This window comes from Trichinella spiralis (assembly GCF_000181795.1).
Source record: "Trichinella spiralis strain ISS 195 chromosome Unknown Scfld2, whole genome shotgun sequence".
Lineage (NCBI taxonomy): Eukaryota > Metazoa > Nematoda > Enoplea > Trichinellida > Trichinellidae > Trichinella > Trichinella spiralis.
Window position 1 is genome coordinate 8,150,792 of NW_003526941.1, and position 27,898 is coordinate 8,178,689.

General features: G+C 37.2%; 9 protein-coding genes across 9 annotated transcripts; 1 reads left to right on the plus strand and 8 right to left on the minus strand.

Annotated features, from left to right (window-relative positions):
* Window positions 1-1,157: 1,157 nt before the first annotated feature.
* Window positions 1,158-1,690, plus strand: Tsp_06845 (hypothetical protein). Its single transcript, XM_003380643.1, has 2 exons — window positions 1,158-1,240; window positions 1,297-1,690. Exons 1-2 carry the CDS (start codon window positions 1,158-1,160, stop codon window positions 1,688-1,690), a joined length of 477 nt encoding a protein of 158 aa, XP_003380691.1.
* Window positions 1,691-2,664: 974 nt separating this feature from the next.
* Window positions 2,665-5,532, minus strand: Tsp_06846 (TWiK family of potassium channels protein 9). Its single transcript, XM_003380644.1, has 5 exons — window positions 5,193-5,532; window positions 4,336-5,119; window positions 3,395-3,554; window positions 2,977-3,081; window positions 2,665-2,706 (listed from the first exon to the last, which is right to left on the minus strand). The coding sequence occupies exons 1-5, from the start codon at window positions 5,530-5,532 to the stop codon at window positions 2,665-2,667; spliced, it is 1,431 nt and encodes a 476-aa protein (XP_003380692.1).
* Window positions 5,533-6,379: 847 nt separating this feature from the next.
* On the minus strand, window positions 6,380-7,045 carry Tsp_06847 (hypothetical protein). The gene is made up of 3 exons (XM_003380645.1): window positions 6,956-7,045; window positions 6,538-6,592; window positions 6,380-6,471 (listed from the first exon to the last, which is right to left on the minus strand). The coding sequence occupies exons 1-3, from the start codon at window positions 7,043-7,045 to the stop codon at window positions 6,380-6,382; spliced, it is 237 nt and encodes a 78-aa protein (XP_003380693.1).
* A 953-nt stretch (window positions 7,046-7,998) lies between these two features.
* Window positions 7,999-10,702, minus strand: Tsp_06848 (hypothetical protein). The gene is made up of 6 exons (XM_003380646.1): window positions 10,682-10,702; window positions 9,953-10,178; window positions 9,605-9,634; window positions 9,009-9,111; window positions 8,426-8,657; window positions 7,999-8,112 (listed from the first exon to the last, which is right to left on the minus strand). The coding sequence occupies exons 1-6, from the start codon at window positions 10,700-10,702 to the stop codon at window positions 7,999-8,001; spliced, it is 726 nt and encodes a 241-aa protein (XP_003380694.1).
* A 911-nt stretch (window positions 10,703-11,613) lies between these two features.
* Tsp_06849 (hypothetical protein) lies at window positions 11,614-12,185 on the minus strand. Its single transcript, XM_003380647.1, has 3 exons — window positions 12,143-12,185; window positions 11,864-12,084; window positions 11,614-11,841 (listed from the first exon to the last, which is right to left on the minus strand). Exons 1-3 carry the CDS (start codon window positions 12,183-12,185, stop codon window positions 11,614-11,616), a joined length of 492 nt encoding a protein of 163 aa, XP_003380695.1.
* Window positions 12,186-12,709: 524 nt separating this feature from the next.
* On the minus strand, window positions 12,710-16,645 carry Tsp_06850 (hypothetical protein). The gene is made up of 10 exons (XM_003380648.1): window positions 16,624-16,645; window positions 15,672-15,832; window positions 15,461-15,538; window positions 13,919-15,106; window positions 13,709-13,855; window positions 13,556-13,645; window positions 13,416-13,479; window positions 13,149-13,336; window positions 12,849-13,025; window positions 12,710-12,715 (listed from the first exon to the last, which is right to left on the minus strand). Exons 1-10 carry the CDS (start codon window positions 16,643-16,645, stop codon window positions 12,710-12,712), a joined length of 2,121 nt encoding a protein of 706 aa, XP_003380696.1.
* Window positions 16,646-18,561: 1,916 nt separating this feature from the next.
* Tsp_06851 (putative angiogenic factor with G patch and FHA domain 1) lies at window positions 18,562-20,772 on the minus strand. Its single transcript, XM_003380649.1, has 12 exons — window positions 20,725-20,772; window positions 20,388-20,510; window positions 20,227-20,313; window positions 20,073-20,159; window positions 19,910-20,009; window positions 19,700-19,845; window positions 19,547-19,645; window positions 19,348-19,483; window positions 19,181-19,275; window positions 18,990-19,111; window positions 18,832-18,931; window positions 18,562-18,750 (listed from the first exon to the last, which is right to left on the minus strand). The coding sequence occupies exons 1-12, from the start codon at window positions 20,770-20,772 to the stop codon at window positions 18,562-18,564; spliced, it is 1,332 nt and encodes a 443-aa protein (XP_003380697.1).
* Window positions 20,773-22,548: 1,776 nt separating this feature from the next.
* Tsp_06852 (orphan steroid hormone receptor 2) lies at window positions 22,549-24,686 on the minus strand. The gene is made up of 7 exons (XM_003380650.1): window positions 24,558-24,686; window positions 24,392-24,500; window positions 24,067-24,224; window positions 23,845-23,907; window positions 23,231-23,763; window positions 22,889-23,169; window positions 22,549-22,829 (listed from the first exon to the last, which is right to left on the minus strand). Exons 1-7 carry the CDS (start codon window positions 24,684-24,686, stop codon window positions 22,549-22,551), a joined length of 1,554 nt encoding a protein of 517 aa, XP_003380698.1.
* A 38-nt stretch (window positions 24,687-24,724) lies between these two features.
* Window positions 24,725-25,983, minus strand: Tsp_06853 (conserved hypothetical protein). Its single transcript, XM_003380651.1, has 4 exons — window positions 25,964-25,983; window positions 25,925-25,932; window positions 25,675-25,807; window positions 24,725-25,091 (listed from the first exon to the last, which is right to left on the minus strand). The coding sequence occupies exons 1-4, from the start codon at window positions 25,981-25,983 to the stop codon at window positions 24,725-24,727; spliced, it is 528 nt and encodes a 175-aa protein (XP_003380699.1).
* Window positions 25,984-27,898: the final 1,915 nt, after the last annotated feature.

A 27,898-nucleotide genomic window follows, 5' to 3' on the forward strand; every position in this document is an offset into this window, starting at 1 on the left:
AAAAAGAAACTTTTCACCGGGTCGGGCGTACTGTATTAATTACAGCCTGAAATGTCAAAAAGTTCGTCGTCAAAAAATTGTCAATTTTTGCATAAGTACATTAAAAACGGGAAAAGAAAACAGAACGTAAAACACAAAAAGATAAAAACACGCGCAAGCTGAAAAAAGGGGGGAGGGAATTTTTTTCGAGAGAGAAAAAAAAGAACTTCCTCAAAGTTTGACATGGTGCGCGCAACGCGTTTCCAAGATCGCCTGATGAAACAACGACGCTATTACATAAATTTTGACGGAATCAAACAAACCAACGCGTGTTAACTCTCTCCACTGGCCAGCAGCAGTAGACAGGCAGACAGACAGACAGATAAATGGATAGATAGATGACTGATTGGAACAGAACACTGAGGCAGACAGGCAGACAGACAGACAGACAAACACAAAGCAAGAAAGAAAGAAAGAAAGAAAGCGAGAAAAAAGAACTCTTTTAAAACGGAAAACCTGGAATTAATTGCTAACGATTTGTGTAACTAACTGGTCGACAGACGGGCGGGCAGCTGTTGCCAACAAATAGACCAACAAGAATTTTCTCAAAAATTTGCACAAAACACCATATTCCATCAGATCAGTGAAACAGATGCAGAAAATTTGAAAAGAAAAACATATGCATAATATAAATTTGCCTTCGTTACAGGCGCTGTGTGAAAAAAATCACTTTCGACCAAACCAAACCAAACCAAACCACAGAGACTAAAAGCTCGCACTATTTTATTATTGAATGACGTCCAAAGTGAACTGGAATCGATTTGCCCTCTGCGTCCAGCAGCTTGTCGCCGTCACCAGCAGACTGGACGGCCGGTCGTCGTCAATGACCGCCCAACGACTGACTATTCTATTGCCGGCAAAGCTGCTGCTGAAACATTGTGAAGAAAACCAATCTTCAGTGGCATAAAAAGTAGCAAAGAAAGAGAGAAAGAGAAAATAAATAAATATTTCATCATACATCTACACCAATTGAAATAAACTATGAAAATTGAAATTAAACAATAAGTTTCTTTATTTAAATTCGAGCCTCTCTATACTGTTGTTTGAGTAAATCCGACTAAAACAAAGCATCGTTCATCAATTGTCAGTGGACGGCTAATTCAACCATACCGTTCAAGATGACAAGCAAAAGAAAAGCCTTTTCAAACAACAACAATAAGAAGAAAAAGAAGAAGAAGAAGAAAAAAGAACTGGAGAAGAGGTATGCACCAAAAAATGACTGAATTGAAAAACGGCTCTCATTCTGCCATTCCGTAGAGACGGCTTTTTAGCTTGGTTGCTCGCTTGCTTCACCGCTTGCAAATGGCGCCCAACGTCGGCGCGTTCGACGCCACTGAATGCGGGCGCTGTCCATTCTGATTGTTTATTCAGGAATCATCGACCAACTGGCGAGATTGAACACACGAATAAGAATAAGAGAGAAAAAGCAAACGCGCGCAACGTCAACGTTTCTCACTTCTTCACACACACACACACACCACTCTATTTTTCTCTTCTTCCAACATTGTCACTCAGTCAGGCAGAATTCTCGTGTCTGAATCTTCACTGCTCAGCTTTGCAAATCCACAAAAGCCTGTTCAAACAGAGGCACAAAGCAGCGCATTTCAACGCGCAACTAGCGCGCCATACAGTCACCACACCACAACTGTAAGGCAAGCAAATTTCCACGTAACCCTGCACACACACGCGCGTGTGTGCGTGCGTATTTTTCAAGTTGAACAAGTTTTTCCATACTATACAACGGAGACAGAAAGAGAAAGAGAATACTGTGAAAAATGAAAATTACAAACTTGCAAATTACAACAAACCGATACGGAAAAAGTATTGCTAACGCCGGCGCATCAAGGGCACGCGACATCGAAACTGGAAAAAACAACACAACACAACACAATTCACCGGCCGTCGTCATCCTACCTACATTAACAATAACCATCTCGACCGCCAGTGTAGCGCATTTAAAAATTGTACTTGACACTCAATATTTTACCGGTACTGTATGACTGGTTGATTTTTGGAAGAAGTCTTATTTTTTGTTAACAAATTGATTTCCTCTTCTTTCACAAAAAAAAATTCACTGACAATTAACAGCAATAACAATATTGGACGATTTACTGGGAATCGTGAATAAATACTCGTAAACTATGTACATTTTCATTTATGGATGTACAACATTTTACAATAAATTTCTTTCTATTTCGAATATACTGAAAAAACCGGTCAGCGGACCATAGTTCGTAATTTTCATTTGAATGTTCATAATATATATATATATATATATATATATATATATATATATATAATACCCAAAACAAACTTTTGATCAATATGCATTCACGAATGAGATGTGGTCGGTCTGAAATTTTGTAACAAGTAAAAACTGTTACAATCGACAAACAGCAGAGCAGTAGAAAGAAAACACCCGGAACAATCAGAACGTCAACTGTTGAATAACAAAGTGGCATCGACAAATTTGGAGCAAACTGTGCGTGATTTAACTGTTAAATCGATAAATGTCAATGCGTTTAAGGTAAATGCGAAAAAGTTTTGAAGCGCCAATCACATGTAAAACCTTTATTTTGGTTTCTTTTGCCAAATTATTACAATTACAACAATGAAAGTATTTACCTAAATTTCTGAGATGAAATTAGACGACCAACTGAACTCATCCTGGAAGAAAAAAGTTAAATCCAAACCTAGCCCAAACTTTTCACCGACACTCAATTGGTTTACTACTTGCAAACAAACGTGCATCAATTGACTAATCATGCCAGGAAAAAATTCAGTGCCGCAAACATGGTCTAGTAACGAACGAACTAACTAACTAACTAACTAACCAACTAACCAACTTGATTGTTCATACCATTATCGACAACAAATCGTTTCAACGTCAGTTAAACAGTCTCCATTATGCAAATACATACTGATATGACCACTTACTGATAGCATCCTTACGCTGACGTACTGTGCGTGTGCTGTACTCTCCGAAAGCGTGCACAGATCGTCAATATTTGAATCGACAAGAAAAATATTTATGAAATACACCTAGAACGAGTGAATACGGTAAAGTTCATTGTTAAATATCTATTATTTGACGGTTAATTTAAATTTATACTGTTTGCTTGTTGTTGATGATCATCGCGTAAAACTAACCGTCCAGACGAGTACACTGCACTGATGTATGCATGTCCATTTCTTTAGTGAACTTAATAAAAAATGTAAACTTGATCAAAAAAGTGGTGGTATTCAAGCACAACTGAACAGCCGCCGCTGTCAAAACAGCTAGAAGCTACAGTGGGCGTATAGTTTTAAAAATGTCAACAGAAATTATCGACACAGTCGTAATTAATTTACTTACTTGCTGATTGATGATTTCAACACGCTTTTTTCGACGACCTCTGATGAATGGTTCCACTTGCAAAAACTTGATTATCATAAAAGTACAGTAATCCAATATTTCTGATAAACTTCGCACAAAGTTGTCGTATATGACGTGGAGTTCATGTACTTGCGCATCACTGAAACAGTGTATAAACGTTTTGAAAATTTAACAACACCTGTTTTTTAGAAATTACTTTCTTAGTAAAACAATTCGCAATGTTGTCCGTGTTCGATTATCGTAATTTTTCAAAACTGAAATGAAAAAATCAAACTTAAACTAAGAAAAATTGTAATAATAACAACGTTTACAATTGTTACACGTGTGTACAATTGATTATTTATTACCTGGGAAGAAAACATAAATTTATTTGTGAAATCAATTTTCAAATGGACATATAGAAGAGGGACTGACTGAATTTCAATGTGAAATTGAAAATTTTTTTGTATCTTTTTTTGAAGAAAAAGTATGAAATGCATGATCCGGATGGTTGACTGCACGAACACAAAATTCACAAAAGACGACAAAAAAATTTCGTTTGGCTTTGGTTTTTTTTTCAACTCCGCCGTCTGCTTCCGTCAAAGAAAAATTAAAATTGTCGAACTTCTGCTTCTTCACTGAAAACGCACACTCGCATCATCGGTGACCATGGTGAAGAAGCTTGTGGGTCATGTTTGTTTGAGATAAATCAATGGAGTTACAGCAAAGTGTAGAGATACAATGAAAATCAAACCGATGATGGAAAGAAAAAGAAAGCAAATGACAGAAGGGTAGGATTAGCAAGTAGATGGGATCGATGAATGCGCAACGATTATTGAGATGCAACGTCGTCCATGCTGATAAATACCGACGGTGGAGGTTCGAAAATCACTCGATCGGTTACCAAGGATGGTGTCGAAGGACCTTCGGCATCGATGTACCTGAACTGACGGTCGAAATATTGGCCATTGGGCAACAGTGTAGCGGTAGCAGTGGAACTCGCAACGCCTCGTTTCTTCTTCACCAGTTCAGATTTCTCCTTGACCGTCTCAATGATCACAGTATCCAGGTCGGCTTGGAGATGGGCAATCTGCGCAATCGACATGCCGTATTTGCGACCAATGACGGCCACCAAATCGTTGACAGTAAGCATCTTGTTGCCAAACCAAACGAACGCACCGCTTGCGTTCATAATTTTCCGGCCAATGTAGTGCAACTTGCGCAAATAATGTCCCATCACTTGGACCATCAACGTGGCCAGGGCCAGGCCGACTGTGACGTAAGCCAACGTCAGCGGCAAATAGTCGTACTTTCGGGGCACGATGTCGCCGAATCCCACCGTGGTGATGGTGACGAAGCTGAAGTAGAAAGCGCTGAAAAAGTCCATGTCCTCCCACTGGGGCAAAATCATGGCGCCCAGAAAAATGTGGGAGAAAAATGCCAACACAACACCCGGGGAACCAACAGACGTGCCGGATTCAGGATGACTGTGGCTGATCATTTCGACAATGCTTCGCCTTCTGGAGGAGGTCTTGTCCGTGCGCCTGATACGACCAACCAGGCAGGCGAACGCGCGTCGCAGAACTTCCAAAATTGCCACCATGCCATCGAACATGAATCGGCCTGTGTTGGCAATTGTGATCATCACCAACGGAATGCCAAACAGACCGTATATTATGCAAAACACTCGTCCATTCATCGTAACAGGAGTCAAATTGCCATAGCCTAAAACAACAACGAGAACAACAAGAGTAAATAAGGAATAATTTGGATTAATTTTGAAAAACACAATCATCACCAATAGTAGTGATCAGAGTGAAAGAGAACAGAAATGACGATGCAAAAGTCCAACGTCTGCCTTCGGGCGTGCTGTGAGGGTCGAGCAGATCCTCAGGATCGAGGTAGTGCATTTTGGCCAGCTCGTATGTTTTCGACAATACAGTGGCAATTCGATGTTCCAACGGTTGCAGATTATCTTCGGCAATCATCGACGACAAGTCGGTGGATTTCAACGTGACCAAATACATCATCAGCTTGTTGGCTTCGCGGAAAATTTTCTCCTTTCCTTCCAACTTCCACGCGTGCTCTTCGGGCTTTTCGATCATGTAAAACACCTGAGCACCGGCAAACGTGTACATCGTAGCCACCAGAAACAGCAGCAAATGTGGTAGAGAATATTTCACCACCTTGCATCGAAAAAAAAACAAAAACATCAATAACATTAACATCCAATAGTGAAGTGATTTGTGTTCTCACTTGCTCAACTTTTCAATTAATATAAAACCAAATGACTTACCCCACTTGCAAAAATTAAAGCAATTTTCAAATTATAAATTACACACGAACCCACTATTTCATTTCAAAGCAAAAACCAATAAAAATTAAACGAAAACAACTGTTCAACAATCTCACATTAACAGAAACAAATGGCCTCCTATGCAAATTATACTATTGATTGTTTTGTTGTTTTTTTTTCAATCGCCCCAACCAATAAATTAGCACATAACCAACCGATTGATTGCACAGAACCACAGTGCAAAAAAAACATCTTTTCAAATTTTATAACTCATCAAAAATTATCAAATTACGATGTGTGATGAGCTTTAATGGCTGAAATAAGGCATCAGAAGTAAAGCAAATGTCGTCAACTTCACGTTCTCGTAAAGCGTTCATTTCCAGCAAAAAGAGGAAAATTGTTCAGAAATGAAATGAAAATAAAATAAAATCTTGGATGTGTGTTCGGAATCTTTCAGAGTAAAATAAAAGTTTATTATGGCATCGATAAAAGGCAAACAATGCTCTAACAGCGTAGTTGACAACTCCCGCATCGCTACTACTCAACTCAATAGAAACCATGCATCATCACTGATAAAACAATAAGTAGGATTCAAAATAATTTCTTAGTTTTTTTCAAATTACTACTGAATTGAGTAAATAAATAAATAGATAGATAAATGTCTGGAAAAGTAAATTTTGAAATGAATATTACTGCATATTATTTGTCATATCTTTGCCAATGTGAGGAAAAGAAAATACGACGAAATTTGAGACTTTCGTCTTATTACGAACGAAAATTTCTGAAAATGCGTTTAAATTTCATACTTAAGTTTGCTTAATTCAACAAACTTTAAATGTTGACTAACTGAACTGAACGCCACCAACCATACTGTTGTTTATATACATATATCCCTCGGTGAGCTGAAATATTTTATTTTGGACAAAAGTTTGGTTAATTACTTTTTCCATTACTTATGCTGAAAGAAAAAATATTCTATAAATGTACACGCTTTCAACATATACAAATAAATAATATCCATTCAAAACTACAAAAGCAGTGAAAAGAAAAACTTCTGGCATAGTTGAAATATATGCACAGAAAAAGAAAGATATGCAGCATGATGATCATGAAGCAAGCGGCAAACAAATTTGAATAAATGATTAAAACTGCAGATACACTAACCTCACCTGCTTATCAATTAATAATCATCAAAGCATTTATTAATTTCCTATCATTGCAATATTGAAATATTCATTTAAATATTGAAGTGATATAACACTTACTTGCATCCAATTTTCGCGCAGTTGAAATCTCGTTTCGAATTTGGAAATCAAATCACTTTTCCAACAGTATGCGCACAATGCTAACGACATTTTCAAATTACACAATTGTAAGATATGAAGAGAATGAAAAGTTGAAAAGTGTGATCACACCGACGTTTTCCTTGATAACCAGTAATGAAAGGATATATTTATTTACTTGCTTACTTTTTCACATAACTATGCACATGTATGCTTGTGTGCGCGCGCGCGCGTGTGTGTGTGTGTGTAACTGCCGCAATCATTAGTCTATTGCGAATCCATGCAATAGACGACGACACCTAGCACTTTAATTAGAATGACAAGCAATCAGATCACTATAGCAGCTGCGTCGCTTCTCATGGATGTAAGCTGAAAAGAAGTAGATAAAATTTGCATCACCAGCATATTGCACTTTTATGAATCTTCTCAAAGATGACGCAAATTCGACATTCACGCATTGCATATGTCATCTTTAAAAGTAATTCCTATTCCAAAAAATCGGATGATTCATTATCAACTGACATGTATCAGTGTGCTAAAAATGAATCTTATCTTACAATGAGCGTATACTTTTGGTGCTAAATAAAAATCATATCAATTAATGATGACAAAATTTACACTGTCTAAGAGTACAGTCATAAAAACTGTGCAAAGTAAATCAACGCTGGAAGAAAAACATAATTTTCAAACTAACCGATATTAATAATTAATACTAATAATAAAACAGTTACTTATTTTCAGCCGTTCAGCTAAACACTAGATATATCATTGTTTTTGATTTTTCCATTTTTCCAATGTTACCACAATAAGATAAAAATAATTTCCATTGCCCATTCATACAGATTTTTCATTTGATAAAAATAAATAGGTTGTTTTGGGCTAGAAAAATAACAACTTTTCCCACTCAACTAAATCTATTGTAACAGATGAATATGAAATGAAAATTCATTATCAATGTCAAGATGCCAGACAAAATCCGAATTTGAAAAACGCAACATATGTGTATGCGACTGAGATAAGAAAAATTACAAGCATTTATCATCCCGATACGCCGTAGTACATATACGCTTCGACTCGCTTCTCTGCTTAATATGAACACGCTTAAATGAACAATCAAATGAATCGAACAAAAGCCAACACTACAATAACAAATCATAATTCAATACTCAAAAACTGATTTTTAATGTGAAAAAAAATATATGCAAAATCTGATGCATATATATTAATTATAATTGGCCATAATATTGGATATGGTACCAGTTCCCTGCACAGTATACACCCTTTATCACCAAAGTACAACGTCGTTGTGTAGAGCACCACAAAGATTATAAAAAATAAGCAAAAAATAAAATTATTGCGAAACATAATTCGTCAGTTCAAAAAAAGTGTGCATATGCTGAAAATGATGAGTTTCCTCTTCAATTTCACATGATATAAAAATTTGCATTCTACCGGTGGAAAACGATCAGTGATACGGCTGTAGTAACTTTGAACAGCACAGCAGGATCGGAAAAAGCCACCTCTAACCAGTGCGCTAAGCAAGAGAAGCATGACGAGCAGGCAAGATTCGAGCACCCAAAGAAGCACCAACAAAAGGAGAAAGTAAGTGGATAAAATAAATGCGCAGATACTAAATGCTAAATGCTTTCCGTAAGGATGTGCGCGCAGTTCTGCCGTCCATCCCCTGAGTTAGCCACATTTTCACATTCCGCTTTGCGTCACGGATCAATGAACAAAATGACAATGCCAGATGCAGATCAGTCTAGGCCGCTCTGGGGAACATGGAACCGTAGAAAAACAGGAAATTGAGTAATTTGTTTCTTCGGAAAAAAAAACAACAAACAATCAACCAAACAATTCACATTTGTTTCAATGCAGAAATTAAAATCAACAAGATTATCTCATACATAAAAGAGCAAGCTCGTCTGAAAACACTGAACATTGCATAATTACAGCTAGCTCTTCACGTAGCAATTTAACAATTGGAAAAAAATTGAAATATTTACAACTTAAACGCCAAGCAAAAACTCATAACCTTTTCACATTTTCTGCTACGTGAAAGCATTGAACCCTATCCCACAGTGTTTGACAACTGTGATTGAATTGCATACAGTTTGCAAGCAAAGCTTGCGCATTTGCTGATAAAGTTAATAAAAATAATTTTCAATAAACCACAATAACAATAATATCTAGGCAGTTAGCTGCAATTGGATGAAAAATCACAAAGCACGGAAAACTTCATACTACTTACTATTGGGTGATTTATTGTTAAAACAAAAAAGAAATTGCTTTTGCAGCTGTTAACTGGCTAAGATTATGGCATAATTTTTGTCAGAAAAAGTGCTTAATTTTATCAATTGCGCAACTGTCTTGCCCATTATATTTAACTAACTGTTGAACAACATGTCATGTCAACAAGTTTTACATCATAAAAAAACCCCACTTCAAAGCAACGATACAGTATATAGTATGACAAGTAAGTTCAGATGGAAAATTTCACTAAGTTGCTTTTTTCCATTTTCGCCCCTTTTGCAACTACCTCAACAACAAGTAAAGTTACCTGGACTGGAAAAGTACATTTCTCCCAACTATGCGAAAAAGTGAATGAAAAATTAAACATCTAAAACAGACCAACATCGCTTATACGATATGCACCTTCCACTGAAAATAGTAAAAGAAAAAAGTAAATTAATTTCTTCTTTTTCAAAACAAAAATTAAAATTAAAAAGATATATATGTTCATATTTCTAAAAATGAAAGAATAGAAAGAAGGGATGATGAAAAAACAATGTAAGAGAAGCAGAAAGATTGAAAAAAGCTTAATTTAATTAACCTTACTTTGACATATCCAACGCAGAGTAAGTACATCAGAGTGCAAATGTGACAGTGGAAGAGTTGCAAATGCCTGACTATTGAATGTGAATGTCAGTGATAATTTTATTCTTCGTCAAGTCCAGCACCGTAGTCGACACAACTAACTCTGATCCCTGCACATTGATGATGATGACCGTTTGCTAGGCATTGATTTGTCTAGCCAGAATTGAAGGATAAAATTGCACCCCCCCCCACCCCCACTACTGACAACAGCTTCACAGCTAGCTGAACAAGTAGTAGTCAGTTTGTTGGCAAAAATTTGAATCACCGGACAGTAGTCAGTGTGAAGAGCTGGCAGTTGAGAAGAGAACAAACAGCAGCGACTGTTTATCTCAAATTTGTTTCAGAAAATGCAAAACATTCTGATCAGTCGAAACGACGCCTGACTGCTCAATACCTCGCACAATTAATAATTAATTTTCTGAGCTTATAAATGAACTAACTGCTCATAGATGAATGGATGTTTCACATTCCAAAAGTCATATACAAACCACTTAAATCAATGCTACTGATGAATCAATCAATCAATCAATCGGTCATCATCTCTTGAGGTGAAGAAAAATCCTGATAAAAACATACTGAAGAAACTCGGATAACTGATAACATATTAGATATTCCTTTTTTAAATTCAAAAAATGTGATAAAAGGAAAGATGATTTAAAAAGAAGTTATCCCTGAAGAGATAGATGTACCTGTTGATTAATACGAATAAAAAATAAAAAACAATGAATCACAAATGAATGAAAAGAGATTCACTAATTAGAACCAATGAACCGTAATGTGCAATGTGATGAGAATAAATAATAAAAACAAAAAAAATTAACTTCAACAAACCGACTGTGTTAAAAGATCCATGTGCTTAGAGATTGACTATCAAAAAAAAAACCGTGAACAATATCTTGACTTCAAACAGAAATAAATAAGCTGCGAAATTGATGTCATGTAATGTAAAAAAAAACAGAGAGTTTGGGATGAGAAGAAAAAGAAATTACTTACACTGAGAATCCAACGCAGCATCAGGACGACAAAGTTGTGCATGTTGATTCAAGAGAGGAGGATGTTCATTATCTGGTTGAAGCGCAGTATCAGCAAACGGGCCGGTGTGATGCGCGCCTGGCTTGCGGTTTACACACGACTTGGAAGAAGAAAATCAGCCAACGCAATCGATGATCGCATTTTCTTGAAAAATATGCTTACTGACAAAAATTTACGAGCTGCTGACAGAGACGAGCCGGAGGAAGAAGCATGTACGGCTTTGAAAGAGAGGCAAGCAAGAAGGTGGCGGCAGTGTGAAGAACTAACTAACTAACTAACTAATTCACTTTTGACAAGCAAGCAAGTAACAGCAAACAGCATTTAAATTTTGAAAAGCTTACCTGGAAATGATCACTGTCAGCAAGATGTCAGCAATGTATGCAAAAGGTGACCAACTGAACAGAGATCCGATCATTGAAATCTGCACAGCTGCCGTCTCTATGCATATATACATATATGTACATATGCGTGCATACACTTGGCGAAAAAGCTTCCTTCTTGTCGAACAAGGAACAATCTCAATTAAAAAACTTCACACCAATACTAATTCAATTGAACCAAATCTGCAAAAACAAATCGATCATATTACAAGTAACACGAGTAAAGACAAAAAAATACTTTTTGTCTAAAAAACGACTTACACTAATATGCAAATAAAGTACATTTGAAATATTTTTTAAAATTTTACAAAAAAAAGATTCGAAATTGTACGTACATAATAATAAATAATGTCAAATCGGCAGACAATTGTAGAGTTGGCTTCCGTCGGTTTCAGAGTCGGAAAAATTGCCATCCTCTGGCTTCAGCTGACACTTCGTTGTTGATCTTTTCAAGGGCGCTGGCTTGGCAAGCACAAAGTGACCAATCATGAAAATAAACACCAAATCACGACTTGTTGAAAGTGGATAATCTGCAAAACACTCGAGCTGTTGATGGGGCAAAATGAGAAAGTAGGAGTGCTGAATCAATAGTCTGCGTTACCATTACAAATCTAATGGTACTCAGTTGGAGTAGTTTAGTTGGAAAGCAGATGCGGCCGTTTGGCGACAATTGTTTATTGACCATCGGCAAACGATCAAAATGCTCACCTAACGTTGACGGGAAAATTGTAAAACAATCTATGCTGTTGTTATCAACAAATGCAATGGGAGAAAGCATTTCAAACAACTTCTGCTTCTTAAGTGCTCCATCGATGTTCACACCTATATAAATTATTAAACTATTAACTGGTATTAAAATTTTGAAAAAAAGAAAATCAACCGACACCTACCTTTTTTTCTAACATATGTTTGTTTGGATACATCAAATTATTTGAAAAAGAAATAGCATGAATAAATTACACGCTACAGTCCACCAAGATGTGTGTGAGATGTGAAGTTCAACTTCGGTTATTCAATAAATAAAAATAAAGCCTTTGACTACACTACAACACACGCACGCTTCATTGTATTATGACCAATTAAAATTTATTTTTTTTCTCTTCTTCAACAACACTTCCACCCATCGTTATTTGCTTGTACAGAAAGTTGTTTTTCAATATGCATCTCTTCTTAAAGTACAATATTGAACTGTGACAATGTTTATATTTGAAACAAAATACAAATCACCGCAAACGTTTCAAATCAATTAAACATACCTACTACTTTACATATGCACACACAAACGTGAATAGGTTTGCCTGTGTGTGTGTGTGTGTGTGTGTGTGTGTGTGTGTGTGTGTCTGTATCTCGAAATCTCGAATAAATGATAACATTTACAAGGTGTGCATCATTCGGCAGTCGAAACAAAATTATATCTATACACGTACATTAAATAGTCTAAATAAACCTAAAACTACAAACAAATGAAAATATAAATAAAAGAATGGAATACTGACAACTACTGGTATGCTGCGGTATAAATCACGGAAAAAATTGACTGCACCCGGCCAGTATAGAAAAAATGTAAGAACAACGGGTCAAATGACCGGATAAAAAGTCGAAGGAACTACGGAAAGCACCAATAGACGATTAGCAACTGCTGCGGTTGTTGTGGTCACCTGCTGGGGATGTGTCGTCCAAATTTCAGACTGATCCGCCGACGCGTAAGATTTGAAAATTTCCAACGTGATTGAAAACAGCCTGGCCAAAACGGCGATTTCAGTCTACAATACAATGAATATGTACATGCAGAAGCAGAAACAAAAAACCTTGAAAAAAATTCAGAAACAAAAATTCTCAGCAAATCAGCAGCCGATAATTTTTTAAAGATACGCAGCTTAGCTTACATCTGAGAAATCTTCGACCGGCTTTTCCAATAAATTTGCAAAAATGTTCGTCGCTTCCGAGTCGTCCAAGGTGGCGAATTGCTGCTGCTGCTGCGACCCGGAACCGTCGTTTGCCTCTTCAATAATAACAGAAGAGTGATAAAGCAGCACCTCCCAAGCGACGAGAATTTTCACGGCAAGTTCAAATTCTATTAAATAATAATTTTGTAATGTATTTTGGTTAACGAATGAATATACACGGAAAATGAAGCCAACAAATATGCTCACCTGCTAGATGGGATTCAAATTGATTTATGTGATTCCGATATTCATATTTGCCGATAAGATTTAACTAAAGAAATTTTAACTATTCTTGATTGTGAAATTTGATTCAAAAAATACATATATATATATATATATAAACTTACCCAGTTCTGCAATGCACCCAGACATTGTAAACTAGCACTGCATACTCGCTGTTGTTCAGAGCAGCAATTTGCAAACCAAGCTTTAAAATTCTTGAGAAAAAAAAACAATGCACAATATTTTATAGAAATGTATTAAAAGGAAATAAACTTCACCTGAATCGACTTTGCAACAGCACCACTGACTGCGGCAGTTTGGAAAATGCATATGTGATAAAGGCAAGCTTGGATAATGTTCATAGATCGACCGTACGGTACGAGAACGTTGTGCACCTGGCGCACTTGAATCAATTCATTCACAATCTGAAAACAGTATTCAAAAAACTAAACTGTGAACAAACAAGATAATGGATAATGAAAATTTACATAATCCAGAACTGCTCGACTGACGACGTGGTGTTGGGACAAGAATGAACGCAAGTCAAGCAGTAGAACATTGTTGAAATAGCAGGCGACTCGGTGATGACCGACGGTCTCGGTAGGCGATTCGGACGGTGATTGGGGTTCCGAGACGGTCGCCGGCACCGAGTGATCCTCTTCCGGCTCAGATTCGGAACGTTGGGCATGCGGAGACAAGCCCGACTCTTCCAGACTGGAAAAAAAGCACGAATCGAGAAGTAAAGCTCTGGTCGAACTGACCGACGTGCTGGTCATGTCGGCCGAGATCATTGTCTGCAAGCTGTCGGTCATTAGCTGGGAGTCGGCAGCTTGTTCGGGTGTTGTGAGACAAGTTCCACATTTGGGACAGCACGCGAGAACCGTCGGTTCGGACTGAGCCAACGACGAAGCGCTCTTCTGGCAAGAAGAACCGCCCCCAGAATAGGAGGCGTCATCCATTTGGGCGCCGGTCGATTCGGACTCGGTTGCCAAAGTCACTGAACAATACATGTGGCGAAGGTCCATTTCCACATTTTGCCTGTTCTCCGCGTACTGGGTGCAGTCAAAATCCAAACTTTCCACGTCGCTTCGCAGGGCGGTGACGTGCTCGTGCAATTTGTCCAACTCTGCCAGTGTGCACTGACCGATCGCTTTCAACGCCACCACCTCGGACCATTCGGACGGATCTCGGCTGAACAAGTGACTGACGTCCGAAGAATTGTCCGAAAAGCAAGCTTCGTCCGCAGGTCGGACGACCACCATCCCACCGCCTTGACGAGGCGAAATAGACGTGGAACTTTTGCCACGCTTGGCCGGTGAGCATTGATCAAATTCGTCATCCCAGATATATTGACAAGACTGCCTGGATGCGGATCCGTTGATCAAGCTAGACGATGAATTGCAACTTTCTGAACGGCCAGTTCGACTGTTGTTGGGTGAAGAAAGCAAGCAAGCCGGCACTGCACAGCCTCCGCCAGAACATCTCGACGGTCGCGGTGCAGGCAAACTGCTGTCGTCAATTTTGCACAGCTGGACAGTGGAAGAAGATTCAGAACCTCGTTGGACAACATCACCGCTTTTAATACCAGCACTGATCGATGATCGGCTTGAAAATAGCTTCACAGCAGTCGCTTGTTCCTCGCTGATTTCAGCGACAGTCGACTGATCGTTGACAGTCTGCAAACAACAGTTCACCGAATAAAGTTAAAATAAGGAGATCATGGAATAAGAGGTGCAAATTTCAAAAGAAAATGAAATAAGATGAATTTTAAATTGAAATATACTCTCTTTTATGAATTGAAAAAGTTTTACTTAATGCTATTATCTGTTGCTATGGAATGGGAACTGAGGCAAAACGGCAAGCAGAACTGCCAAATGGAATAGATAGAACAACTGACCAAGTAAAATGAACAGTTTCTTTTTAAAACAGTTCATCTGTAAATGGAAAATTCTAATACATCCAATTCCAATGAAATATGCAAAAAAAGAATTCAAAATTGGATTGTTGAACTTGAAAATCATTTAGTAAACTATATTTATAGTAATAGAGTTGTTCATCTTCTTATTAAAGTTCACGGCCGCAATTTGAATGCCACCAATGATAACCCACTTTAAGAAATAATATAATTTATTTACAAACATAAAAAAATCTAATCTTTTTCACGCTAATAAAAATGTGATCCTACTGTATGAATAAAATTTAAAAAGTAAGTTTCAATGTAAGAAGTTCAAAACTACATACCGTATTAGCATTGTCAGCGTGCTTTTCGATCACGTTTGAGAGGTGTTTTTTCAGCGAACAGCAGAACGTTTCAATCAAGTCGACTGGGTGCAGCTTGAACCAAATCCGGTACGCAACATAAGTACCGATACCAATGAACAAAAACAAGCTTGACGTTTTGGCTGAAACAAAAAAGAATCATCAGCAAAACATTATGAAAATCAAAAACTGAAAGATGTAACATAGCATAGCCTACATCAGGTTTAAGCTGAGGCAAGTTGTCTGAACGTTAAACAAAAAAAATGACGTTTAAAGTGCTACTTTGGACATAACGATAAGTTGAAAAAATTTTATTTTACATTTAAATAGCAGTAATTCCCTTTTCATGTTGTTTTTAAAAATAGTGCATAACAAATTAAACGTAAGAATATTGCTTCTCTGAGAAAAAATTAAAATGTTCGCTAATGATCGCTTGTTCACTTGGTTTGCTTTTTGATCACTTGATTAAATAAGCTCAACAAAAAGCTTAATAATACAAATAGAAAGAATGGCAATATGCATAATTTAGATGGATTAGATGACGCTTGAATTGTTAAAAGACGTCATTTGTGAAAAGAAAATGAAAAAAATATATATTAAATTATTAAGCAATATTAAAAGCTCCTTTGTCTACTGTTCAAATGTTTGGAGAAGAATATTTCCATTAGCTTCGTGTGAAAAAATGGAAGAAAAAATCGATAACTTTTGTCATGGTAAAAATCTTGCCTAATTCATTCAATCGTTACGTTCAATTTTTGCACATGATTGCACAAATCGTTAAATAAATACATCATCTATGTTGAGAGAATGCTTTGAGACAAGGATGCTTTGAGAAAACAAAAAAAAGCCTATTATTATTATTTCAAACAAATTAATAAAAGTGCGATTTTTTTCAAAATAAATGCTTGCTTTTTCAAAATTTGAAAAAGATTACGACTGTGTGCAAATTTATACATTTACACATATACATATATAGATGCTTGATTTCAATGCCGGAAATGATATTTCGATTGGAGTCAATTAAGAATAAAATGGAATAAGGACACTCTAGAAGCTGCAGAATAATTATTTTGTTTTAAAGCGAATGATGCGTGTGGGTGAGAAAATTTTCCCCTTCAAATATAGCCGTTGGCTGGAGTGAGAAATGCGTCCAATACGCTCAGGAATTCAATCCAACAGACGTTCGGCTAGTATCAGCAAATCTCGAAAACACAACATCACGGCAACTGTTTCTAGCCAGTTTGCATAGCTGAGCATGATGCTTAAGCAAAAGAAGCCTGGCTGTTGTCCACTGACGGACGAGTGCAACTCGGAAAACATCGATACCAAATCTTCTCATCTCCACTGACAAACAAATAAATTCATCAAATCTTGGAAAAATTTTCAAAATAATGCAAATACATGACAACTGCGTGTGTGTGTGTGTTTTAATATTTTCCATGCATTACGATCATGTCTTCGTTGTGTTTTTTTTCCAAACAAATCCAATCCAACAGCATACGTAATTAATTATTAATTTTTCAGTTTGACGATACGTATTTCAAACAAAAAAAACAAACAAACAAAAAATGCACTTCTTATTCGATAAAAAATAAAAAAAACAAGCAAAATATGAATGCTGAAATTTCGGACGGTGATTTTTCCACTTCAACTGTATGTAGTACACACATACACACACACAAGTACTTGATTTCAGAGCTCAACAATTAGCGTCCCTAATTTCATGCCAATGACGAAATCAAAACGTCCCGCCTCAGCGGGTAAGTTGAACAATGTTCAGCTGTTAGCTGGCTAGCTTCAATGAAAATAACAAGCAAACATTTCATATTGATCGCCTAGCATATAAAAGGTAACTCTAACTTTTGGAGAAATACCAGAACAGAACAAAAAAATTGAATAAATAGAAAGAAAAAAAAGAAAAAATACAAAACTATATTGAAACAGAATTGGAAAATTCAACAAAACTAAAAATGTGGTTGTAAATTATTGCTCATCTTTTCTGTATTATTATTACAATGATTCGCGCCGACGATTGCACAGAAAGAGTTAATTTGGATTTAATAAAGCGCGACATCTGAGACAAAAAAAAGCTAAAATTCGATAAAAACAACAACCGTTGACTGCGAAAAAAACCCACATAACACTGTGATAACAAAATTATCAAAAGTTATCAAAAATGAAAATGAATGAAAAAAAAACAACTCACCGAAGCTTCCTTGCTGGTGCTGCTGCTGTTGATTAACCGCAACCGCAAAGCCTAACAACTCCACAGAGCTTGGGCCGCATTGCAACCAGGCTAATACAGACCAGCTACAATGGGGCAGGCACATAAATGAACAACGGCCAGCTGGCCCTGGGACAACAGCTATGCCAGAACAATTACATCAAAAACGGCTCATTGAACGCCAAATTCCACCCACGAGTCTTCAACACTGCGTCAAGGTGGCCCGCCAGCGATGATACCGTTTTCATCGATCAGCAGGTACAAAGTTCTTTTTTTCACCAGAAACGTGTCCTATTGTAAAGTATGAAAGTAGTCGAAAAAAAGTTATAAAAGAAATTTACAAATTAAATTATTTTTAAATCTTTAACATAAATTTTGCACACTTTGTTCGTTCTGTAACGCATGGAGTAAATAATACTTGATCGAAGTGTAAATTTGCCAGTTTTTTTTTGAGTTGAGTACATTTTCATTTTCACATTCAATAGAGATAACTATAAAATTAGAACAGATCAAGTAGTTTTGTAAAACTTTTGATTACATGTTTTCAAAAATAAAGAAAATAAAAGAAAATGACCATATATATAGAACATGAACATCACGATTGAGATTGAAAAATGGAGAAGCAGATATTTGAATAACTTGAATTATTCATGTCGAACGAGGATCGTTTCCCGTGTTCGAGGAGGATTCGGATTTTTCAATGGCAGAAAATCGTTCTCTGGCTTTCGACCATTTCTGTCGTTTCCGCAATTGGCTTCGATCAACGTCATCCGAAGACATCCCTTTCAAAACTGAACATCCAAGTCCAGCAGTTCCAACGTTTGAAATTGGATTTATCTGCAAGGAAAAACGAGAAAAATTGGAGAAAAAAGCAAACCCCCAAACCAAAAAAAGAAGAAGAAGAAAATCCCATTTTACTGGCTCTTTGATGCCGTCGCCTTTTCGACCCAATCCATCGCCGGATTTCCATCCCATTTTGGACAGCATTTTAAATCCCTTGTTTTTCGAATCAACATGCCTGGAACAGAGTCAGAAATTAAAGTAGAAAATCTGCACGCCAAAATCATCAGTTTTACTTGTCAGTAGAAGAAGTTTCAACAACAACCGGTAAATATGGATTATCAGAGCCGACGACTCGACGACGAACCGAAGCTCTATCATTATAATTAGTAGTTGTTTCACAAGCAATTGAATAGGTCTGAAACAAAATTAAATTAAATTAAAATTAATTTCTTCCAAAAAGTGATGGAAAATGAAAGCCTCCAACGTCGATTCCGTATTCCTTTTTCAAGCGCTTCAGTTCTCGTTTTCGTTGCGCTTCCAGGCTGATGCTACTACAACTGCTACTTTGATAGTTGTTAGCTGCAAAAAATCCCTCTTCCTCATTAATCTTCAAATTTTTGAATATTCATTCATATTTGAATATTTTTTTACTCTGCTCGTCAGTTTCCATTACAACAATGCCAGGCTCACAGTCAACGCACGTGTTCATTCCCCGATGAATATGCAACCGTAATACACTGTTCCCGATTTGCAACAAATCTGCATGATTCAATTTGACCAATTCGTTCTGATCAAAATATAAAAAACAACATTTTCATCATTGATTTACATTAAATCACACAATTACTACCTCTGCAATCAAAGAATCATTTATCCAACAACACTGTCCATTCAACGCGGACAACGTGTAGCATTTATTTTCACCATCATAACTTATTCTGCAATGTTCCTAAATTGATAATTATTTAAAAAAAGAATTACAATTCAAATAGCATTTCTTCACATTCAAAATATCCGCATCTTGAATTTGAACATCACATTTTGCACCACTGCCAATGGTTGCACCTTGAATAGTTACAATGAAAAGCGTTTTTGGTTTCAGAATGGAAGAATTCTCTGGTACTATTCTTATGCACGGAGTTATACGGCCTGAAGTATGTTAATCACAGTGGAAAAAAAATAATGAAATATGTTCAAATCAACTGAAACAAACTTTCAGTCTGCAACATGTAATTTGCACAGTCGTCGCCGTAACAATATGCATCAAGCGAAATTTCATCATCGTACGGTGCAACCTCTTCGGTATTATCTCTCTGAAAAAAATTGTATACTTATAAATTAATTTACTGCACACTGTGATTGATTAATCGACTTACTAACTGCGGATTTTCGTCAACTTGAGCAACAAGATCTAACAACAATTCATAAGCACACAAATCAAACGGACAATCTTTGGCCCAATCCTGAAATTGCAACAACGACCAATTATCATCAACGTGGACAACGAAACGTAAATGTCGATCTTCTTACTGGACAATAACGCCATTCACTTTCACCAGTTTGAACGTTGTAGCTGTAACAGCACTCTGTGGTGGCGTGGTAAAATTCTGGATTTCCCTGTTGTAAATTTCATTTTCGTACTTTCACATGGTTGCATATATGAAAATTATATTTGGAAAAAAAACAACTACCGGTTTGTAAAAATAGCCAGACTCTCTGTTGTAAAATATACCCAAAATATCAATAAATTCGAAATCATTCTGAGCGCTCGTTTCTAAAGCAGCAGCTGTAACCAAAGCGGCAATGCTTCCCACCTGAATAAAAAAATACAAATAACAGTCATCAATGCACAAAACCGAATGAATAAATCACAATTAACTAGAATATATTTAAAAAAACACATATACACATACAAAAACAAATTAATAATCAACGTGATACAAATATAGAGAAAATGAGTCAGTTAATAAATTAATTATAGGCACTGTTAGATGTGCTTGAATGTTTGGCATATTTTGTATTACATACCGCTGAATTTCCATCGCCACATGCTCCACTCCAATCAGTTTCTGCCATTGGAAATGTAAATTTTTAATTTCAAACTACAGTTTCCTGCTTTACATGAATTTCGAATGATTATCATTTACAAAAGGTTATAAATTTTCAAGTACAAACAACTGGTTGCAAAAACTGTCCATCAGCAAGCAGATTCAATTCAAAATGTTCTGCATAATTATTTTTGAATATATTTTTTCATTTTGAAATACATTTAAATTATATCTACGCAAATTATTTTTCACATGACAGAAATTCATAAAATGATTATTTATTTATCCGTGGATATCCGTTTTATCTTGCCTGCCCATTCTTCCATCCTTTGTTCCCCTTATTTACACGACCAATGAAAAGCAATTACAAAAGTTGAATAGATGGATTTGCATTTTCAAACAAAATAAAAAATTAAAAAACAAATTTACTTCCACATTTATTTATCGATAAATTTATCCATGTTATATAAATAAATGTGATTTTCAAGTACAAAAGTCAAGTACATGCATATATTTTTAAAAAGGGAAATGATTTCAGAATGATTCAGACTTGTTTTTCTGTTCAGCGGTTAGTTTAATAATTTAAAATAAGTTGATTTCTGTTTGGCACTGATTATGGTCATTGTGGTGTTGAATGACCAGGAACGTTTTTGGTCGATTTGGTAGCAATTTTCACGCTTGCCACTTTCACTTCAACATCAAATTCGGTTGTTCGTTTTGGAAATAATGACAGACAGAAGCAGTTTGTGTCGAAATGAATGCCAACATTGGAATGACTGCAGTCGAGTGGAGGAAACAAAGAATCGAAAGCGAACGCCAAACAAAAACATTGATCGATCGCCACGGTCGAATGAGCATCACCAATGACCGACTGATCCAATTATTTATTATTACAAACAACAAGCCTGATTGTCATGCGATGAATTCAATTGCAATATTTGAAATTTGCCATCGAAAACAAAATGACTGTGTCTTTTTTATTAATATTATAAAAAAATTGTTCATGCTTCGTGGGTTTGTCGGATAATTTCTTCTTTTCTAATAAAAAGCTCAATCATTTATTCAATCGTAACGTGGTCGTCATTTTCAGAAAAATGTTCGTTTCCCTGGCCCAGTTTCTTTTCGTTCAGTTGATTCTTGAAAAGCAGTAGTCCAATTTGTCGTTCGGTGAAGATCAAAACAAACGAAAAAGTACAAATAATTTTGCGTGAATACGTACGTTATATGCACAAAATCAAGCAACGTCGTGAAAAACGAAAATGTAAGCAATGTACTGTTAATACAGTATGTGATTCACAGGCACACTACTTGCTCAATTGAGTTTCAATATCGGTATATTTGTTTGGTTTATGCATCAACAGATCGATTGCAACGACGTAAGCTAATTCTGAGCAAGTGTTGTCTCGCACAAGTTCCTTCCAATAGGATCACAGTCTAAAGTTTTGTAACAAGTGATCAACTTAAAAATCACTGGTGTAATAACGATTCAACTGTGCCCACAGGACATTGCATGTAATTGGAGAATGGAAATGAAAAGCAAAAATCACACGAATAATGAAGTAAGAAGAAGAACAACTGAACTGTACGTCTGTCGTGACTTGTTTATTCTTTTCTTTTTTTCAAAAAAAGAAGAAAAAAGAAAAACCGGGCTTGTGTTTTTTTCTCTATAGTTACATTCAGCTATGTATATATATATATATATGTATATCCATATACATATAAAATATATATTGTAAAATAAATCTATCTATCCATCTATCTGTATATACAACAGATAGATAGATGGATGGATGCAATAATATCTCTATGATTGAGTTTCGGCCATGTCACCTCCGCTGGTCACTTCACCAAATATTTGCAGCACGTCCATTTTCAAAATGAACGGCAGCACGTTTTCAATTTGCAAATTTCCAATCAAGCCAGAAAAGAACAGCTCGACAATGATCTGCTTGCTAAACGACCGCAGTGTCGGCAACAGAAGCAGCAAGTCGGTGTAGCGGCTGTCGACGGTCTGCTGGTGCAGCTCCTTGCATGCCTGACTTTGCAAATTGACCAAATGCCGCACGTTGCAAGTGTTGGCCGAATCTGGAACAAAACAACACTAAAATTCCCACACAAGCACATCATTTTGGCTTTTTTTTTACCAGTAGCAGCAAAGGCGATCAATTTCAAATAACCGTATTCAGTATCGGTCAGTTTGAGATCTTCGGTTCGACGCAACAACGCCTGCAAGCAGCTGATCTGCTCTTGGATTTCTTCGTATTTTTCCAACTTGAGCAGACCAAGAAGCGTGGAAGTGTGCAAATGGGTGGTCATCGCAGTCAGCATGCTGTTCAAGCAGAACTGCGACGCGCACTGCATCAAGCCCAACAAGAACACTTCACACCAACGTTGTTTCAAAATCACCTCTTGCAAAGAATCTGGTCTGAAAATGAAAATGCGTAAATTTTTAAAAATAAATCTGCCAGAGCATTGGGTTTCTTTACTGTAAATCCAACGACGTGACACTTTTCAACCAGTGAACGCTGAGAAACAGCAGTCGACTGGCAGTCTCGCAGATGTACTGCATGTTCAAAACGGACGGTAAAGGCAACGGAGCCGGCAGCTCAAATGCAGCCATCTGCGAGTTGAGAAACACAGCCGCCGGCGGCGGTGGTGGTGAATCAGACCCGCAGCCGTGGTCGACAGCCGCGCTAATATTGTTGCTGTCGACTGGCCGCTTGGTGCCGCCGGTTAGCACCGGCTGATTTGTGGTCGTCGGGCTGGTGGTCAAATCTCCATCTTCGTCAGGTGATCCTCGACAGGCCAGATCTGCTTCAGAGGTTTCGACGCTTTCGGTTGATTCGTGTCTTTGCAGATATCGCGGTACGGCTATGCTCAACTGATTCAAATGCGGCAAACCGCTGCAAGAGGGTTGCTGTGCTTGCAATTGTTGCTGCAACTGTTGCAACTGTTGCTGGTGATCAGCAAAAGGAAATATTTTACCATTCAAAGCTAGGATACCAACCATCAAGCTTCCCTGAAACGCAAATAACAACAATTACTGTCGATTAAACGAATCATATATAGACAGACAAGAAGAAGAAGAATAAATTTTTACATTAATAGCAGCAGCATCTAGTGATTCTGGATTGTCGACAATGTTGCTCAACGGTGATCTTCGCTGAACACTACTACTGTTATTACTGCTACTGCTATTACTGCTACCATTACCATTACCACCACCACCACTACCAGCAGCGACAGCAGCAGCTGCGGCAGCAGCAGCAGCCGTTGTGAGAGTAGTAGTAGCAGTGAGGAAATTGCTGCTAGTGGTGTCAACTGAACCAAGTTGAACTGCCGACGTAGGCGTCGTCGGCATTGGGACAACGTCGTCGTCAAAAGCCATCGAAGCTACAAGCGACGATGACGACGACGAGCACAATTCCATCGCACCGGAAGAACCGTTGGCAATGATCGGCTTGCGTTCAGCTTGAACAGCTGGAAAAATAAACAACAAATAATTACCATAAATATGATATTAGCAACGTTAGCATATATAAATCAACATCGAGCATGCGCAAGAGAACAAACAATTCATTCCCACTGCTAGTGCACAAAGACTAACTAACTACTCTGACTGCACCGCACTGTCGTCTTACACTCACTGCGCATGCCCATCGCCAGACATTTTTTCAACCGGCAATATTGGCATCGATTACGATGGAACTTGGTCACCGGACAATCGCGACTTCCACGACAAACGTATCCAATTTTCTGAAACAAAATAACAATGACGATGATGAAATAAAAACGGATTATTCATCTCATCACCTTACGAATGGAGCGTTTGAAAAAGCCTTTACAACCTTCGCAGCTTGTGGCACCGTAATGACGACCGGAAGCTTTGTCACCGCATACGACGCACAATTCAGCGTTGTTGGTATCGCGGAGATGGCTCATGAAACGCACCGGTTGGCAGGTTAACTTTTGGCAAGGATTTAAATTTTGCAAATTGTAATGTTGAAACACCGGCGTCGCGCCCAGCACGAACGGCTCAAACGACGTTGCGGCCATCGTAGGAGGAGTTGCTGCGGTCGTGGTCTTGTCGTTATTGTTGTTCTTATATTGACCACTGGTGCTGCTAGTGCAGCAATTTTCGCCGCTTTCTTTCTTCGTCTAAACAACATGAATAAAAATATGAATATTGTTGTTGTTGTTGTTGTTGTTGTTGTTGAGAACACAACAACTCCAACCACACACCGTTGTTGGTCGACTAAACGAGAATGGGAATAATAACGCAAATTGATTGTTGCAGACGAGAAGAGTTTTGAGCAAGAAAATTCGCGCCGCCTTTGTTCTATTAACCTGAATAATCGTTCGAGTAGAAAAATGCTCAGCCCAACTGCACAGTAACTGAAAAACTAGCCGCCAAGCTAGACAACCAACTAACTGACCAACTAACTAACTAACTAACTATTTAAATCAACCAATCCAACTGATCGACCAATCACCAGTTTCAATTAAAATTTGACAACAAGTATATCTAATACATAAAAGCGTCCATAGGAAACAAACCAATAACAACAACAACACTTATTATTATTATTATTATTATAACTTGCACGGAAAAACTGTATTATACATCAACTGTAAAGTTGTACTGTAGTATATTTTTTTACAATATATTTTTCTCTTTAAACAGTGTAAAAATAGAAAAATTAGCCTCAAATCCAACACCAATAATAATTTCATTGCCAAACTGGTGTTATGACAAAATGTCGAATTATCCCATAAATAATCTTATGCATACTATAGAACAGACAAAATACACACAGGCATGGGACAATTTACGTGATCAACAACAAGAATTGATGAAGCAAAAAGTAAATAAAACCCGACCAAAAATTATCAAAGCCAGACACTGCTAGGACACAACATTGCGGGAGACTTGGGGCAGCGGCAGTTTTCCAATATAGCCGTAATGTGGAAAACCGGTAAAATAATAATTGGACTACAACCACCATCATCAATGCATGTCCTCGTCGTTGTCACTGTCCGGCTTGTTGGAAAATCCGGGACAGCTGGACAATAACAAGTGAAAGAGAAATAAATAGGAACAAAATCGAGGTATTTTTTTTAATTGCAAAATTACATTTTCAAAACAATAATAATAATAATAATTGTTCACAGCAAGCTACTCGAACAGCTGGAAGAACAATTTAAAAAAAAATCAAAACCAGCGCAACGGCGAACGCATTTTTTTAAACCTGGACATGCATGCACACACTACGACCTGCGCCTCGGTGGTGCTCAGCATGCATCGCATGCGTACGTACGTACACGTATGTACGTTGCACAGACACATACTACGTCAGGTCTAATGACGTAAGATCGAACATTAATAATAATAATAATAATATGAGCAGATCAACAAAAGCGAACCCGGAAATTCAGCTTACCTGACCCCACCCAACCTGACCCGACCTGACACGACCCGACGTACCACCAACCAACTGCACAGTTATAATGATTTCGATCAAGTGGAATATTTAAATTTACCGTCTGTGCTAGCAAAATTGCGGTCAGTCAAGCTTGTCACCAAGCAGCACCGATGATAACAAACAAACAAACCAATAGAGCTTTAGATTGATAAAAGAAGAAGAAATGTATCATCATCATCATCAACATTATACTATTATTCAACTATGTATGAACAGTGTGACAAGAAATAAAAATTAAAATTAACTTGATCGTTATAATTGACAAATTTCAGATGACAAAACAAGCTAATCGAACTCTTACATCTCTGCACGACACGAGTGAATTGATCAAAGATAAAAGAAATAATAAGTTGCCTCCTCATTCAACTACCGACCCCCCTCCCTTGGCATTTTACCAGTCGACCGAGCAATAGATGAATGGCACCATAACAACAAAGCCGAAGAAGAGAGATTTCAACGCGTTAAGTGTCTACATATGCATCTACACACACACACACGAGAGCAAGCAGAACAAAGCATGCAACCTGTTGCCAAGAAAATAAACCTTATCGTCGCTATATAGCGTGTGTGACGCGCTCTATGCAATCAACAGCTGCTGCGGCTGCGGCTGTCAAGTGCAACAAGAAGATGTCGTCTGCCGGTGGTTTCGTTCACTGTTCTCTCTTTCGACTGACTTCAGCTAACGAAGAAGCGACATCCAACTAATAGAAGTGTGGGCGTGGCTGTTTGTCACGTCGGTTTGTGCAGCAAAATTTGTCAGTGGAAATCGAACTTTCTCGACCAAAACCAAAAAAAAACAAGGGAAAAGAGATGGAAAGAAAAGTGAAAAGTGTAAAATAAAGCAAACACAACTGCGTGTCCACGATCGTTGCTTATTATTATTATAAAAATGAAAACGCCGTGCTTGCTTGCTCGCCAATGACGTGGCGCACAACACAACACGGCCATATGCGACGGCGATAAGCAAGCGCATTTTCATCTTCAATTCCACACACTGCTTCTTCTTATTCGACACGTTGAAATTTTTAAAATTACACAACAAACAATTCAAGCATTTTCTTCCATCCAACAAATAATATAATATATAAAACAACATGCTTTGGCCTGGAGGAAGTAACTCAGGTCGAAGTCATCGTCACTCAACAACTCGACATCTATCAGTCGAGCTAAAAATTGATGAAAAAGCAAACAATAATAGCCATGATAATAATAACAACAACAAAACAACAACCAATAATAATAATAATAATAATTGGATTAAATCAATAATTACGGCATTTTCGAAACAAGACCCACGTTGCCATAGAGCAAAATGAACACAACATTGAAATGAAAATTGCACTGCACATGCAACTGTTGCCATTTTATCTATCTCACCAAACTGTTGCCAACCAACAAATATAATTAATTTATGAAAAAGAAGATATCATCAGACCAAAAAAAATTAAAAAAAAAAGAATATGGAAACATATTCTTATCATCAGCACTAAATTCTATAAAAATCTAGACCATAGAGCGTTCGAAGATAAAATAAAATAGCAAAAAAAGAAACGTCAGTGTGTGAAGTAAAAAACAAACAACAGAACATTCTCTACTACTAAAGTCACCAGAGCAAAGCGTTGTATACAATATGTACATATAATTGTTGTTTGGTTTTGCAGAAATATCACA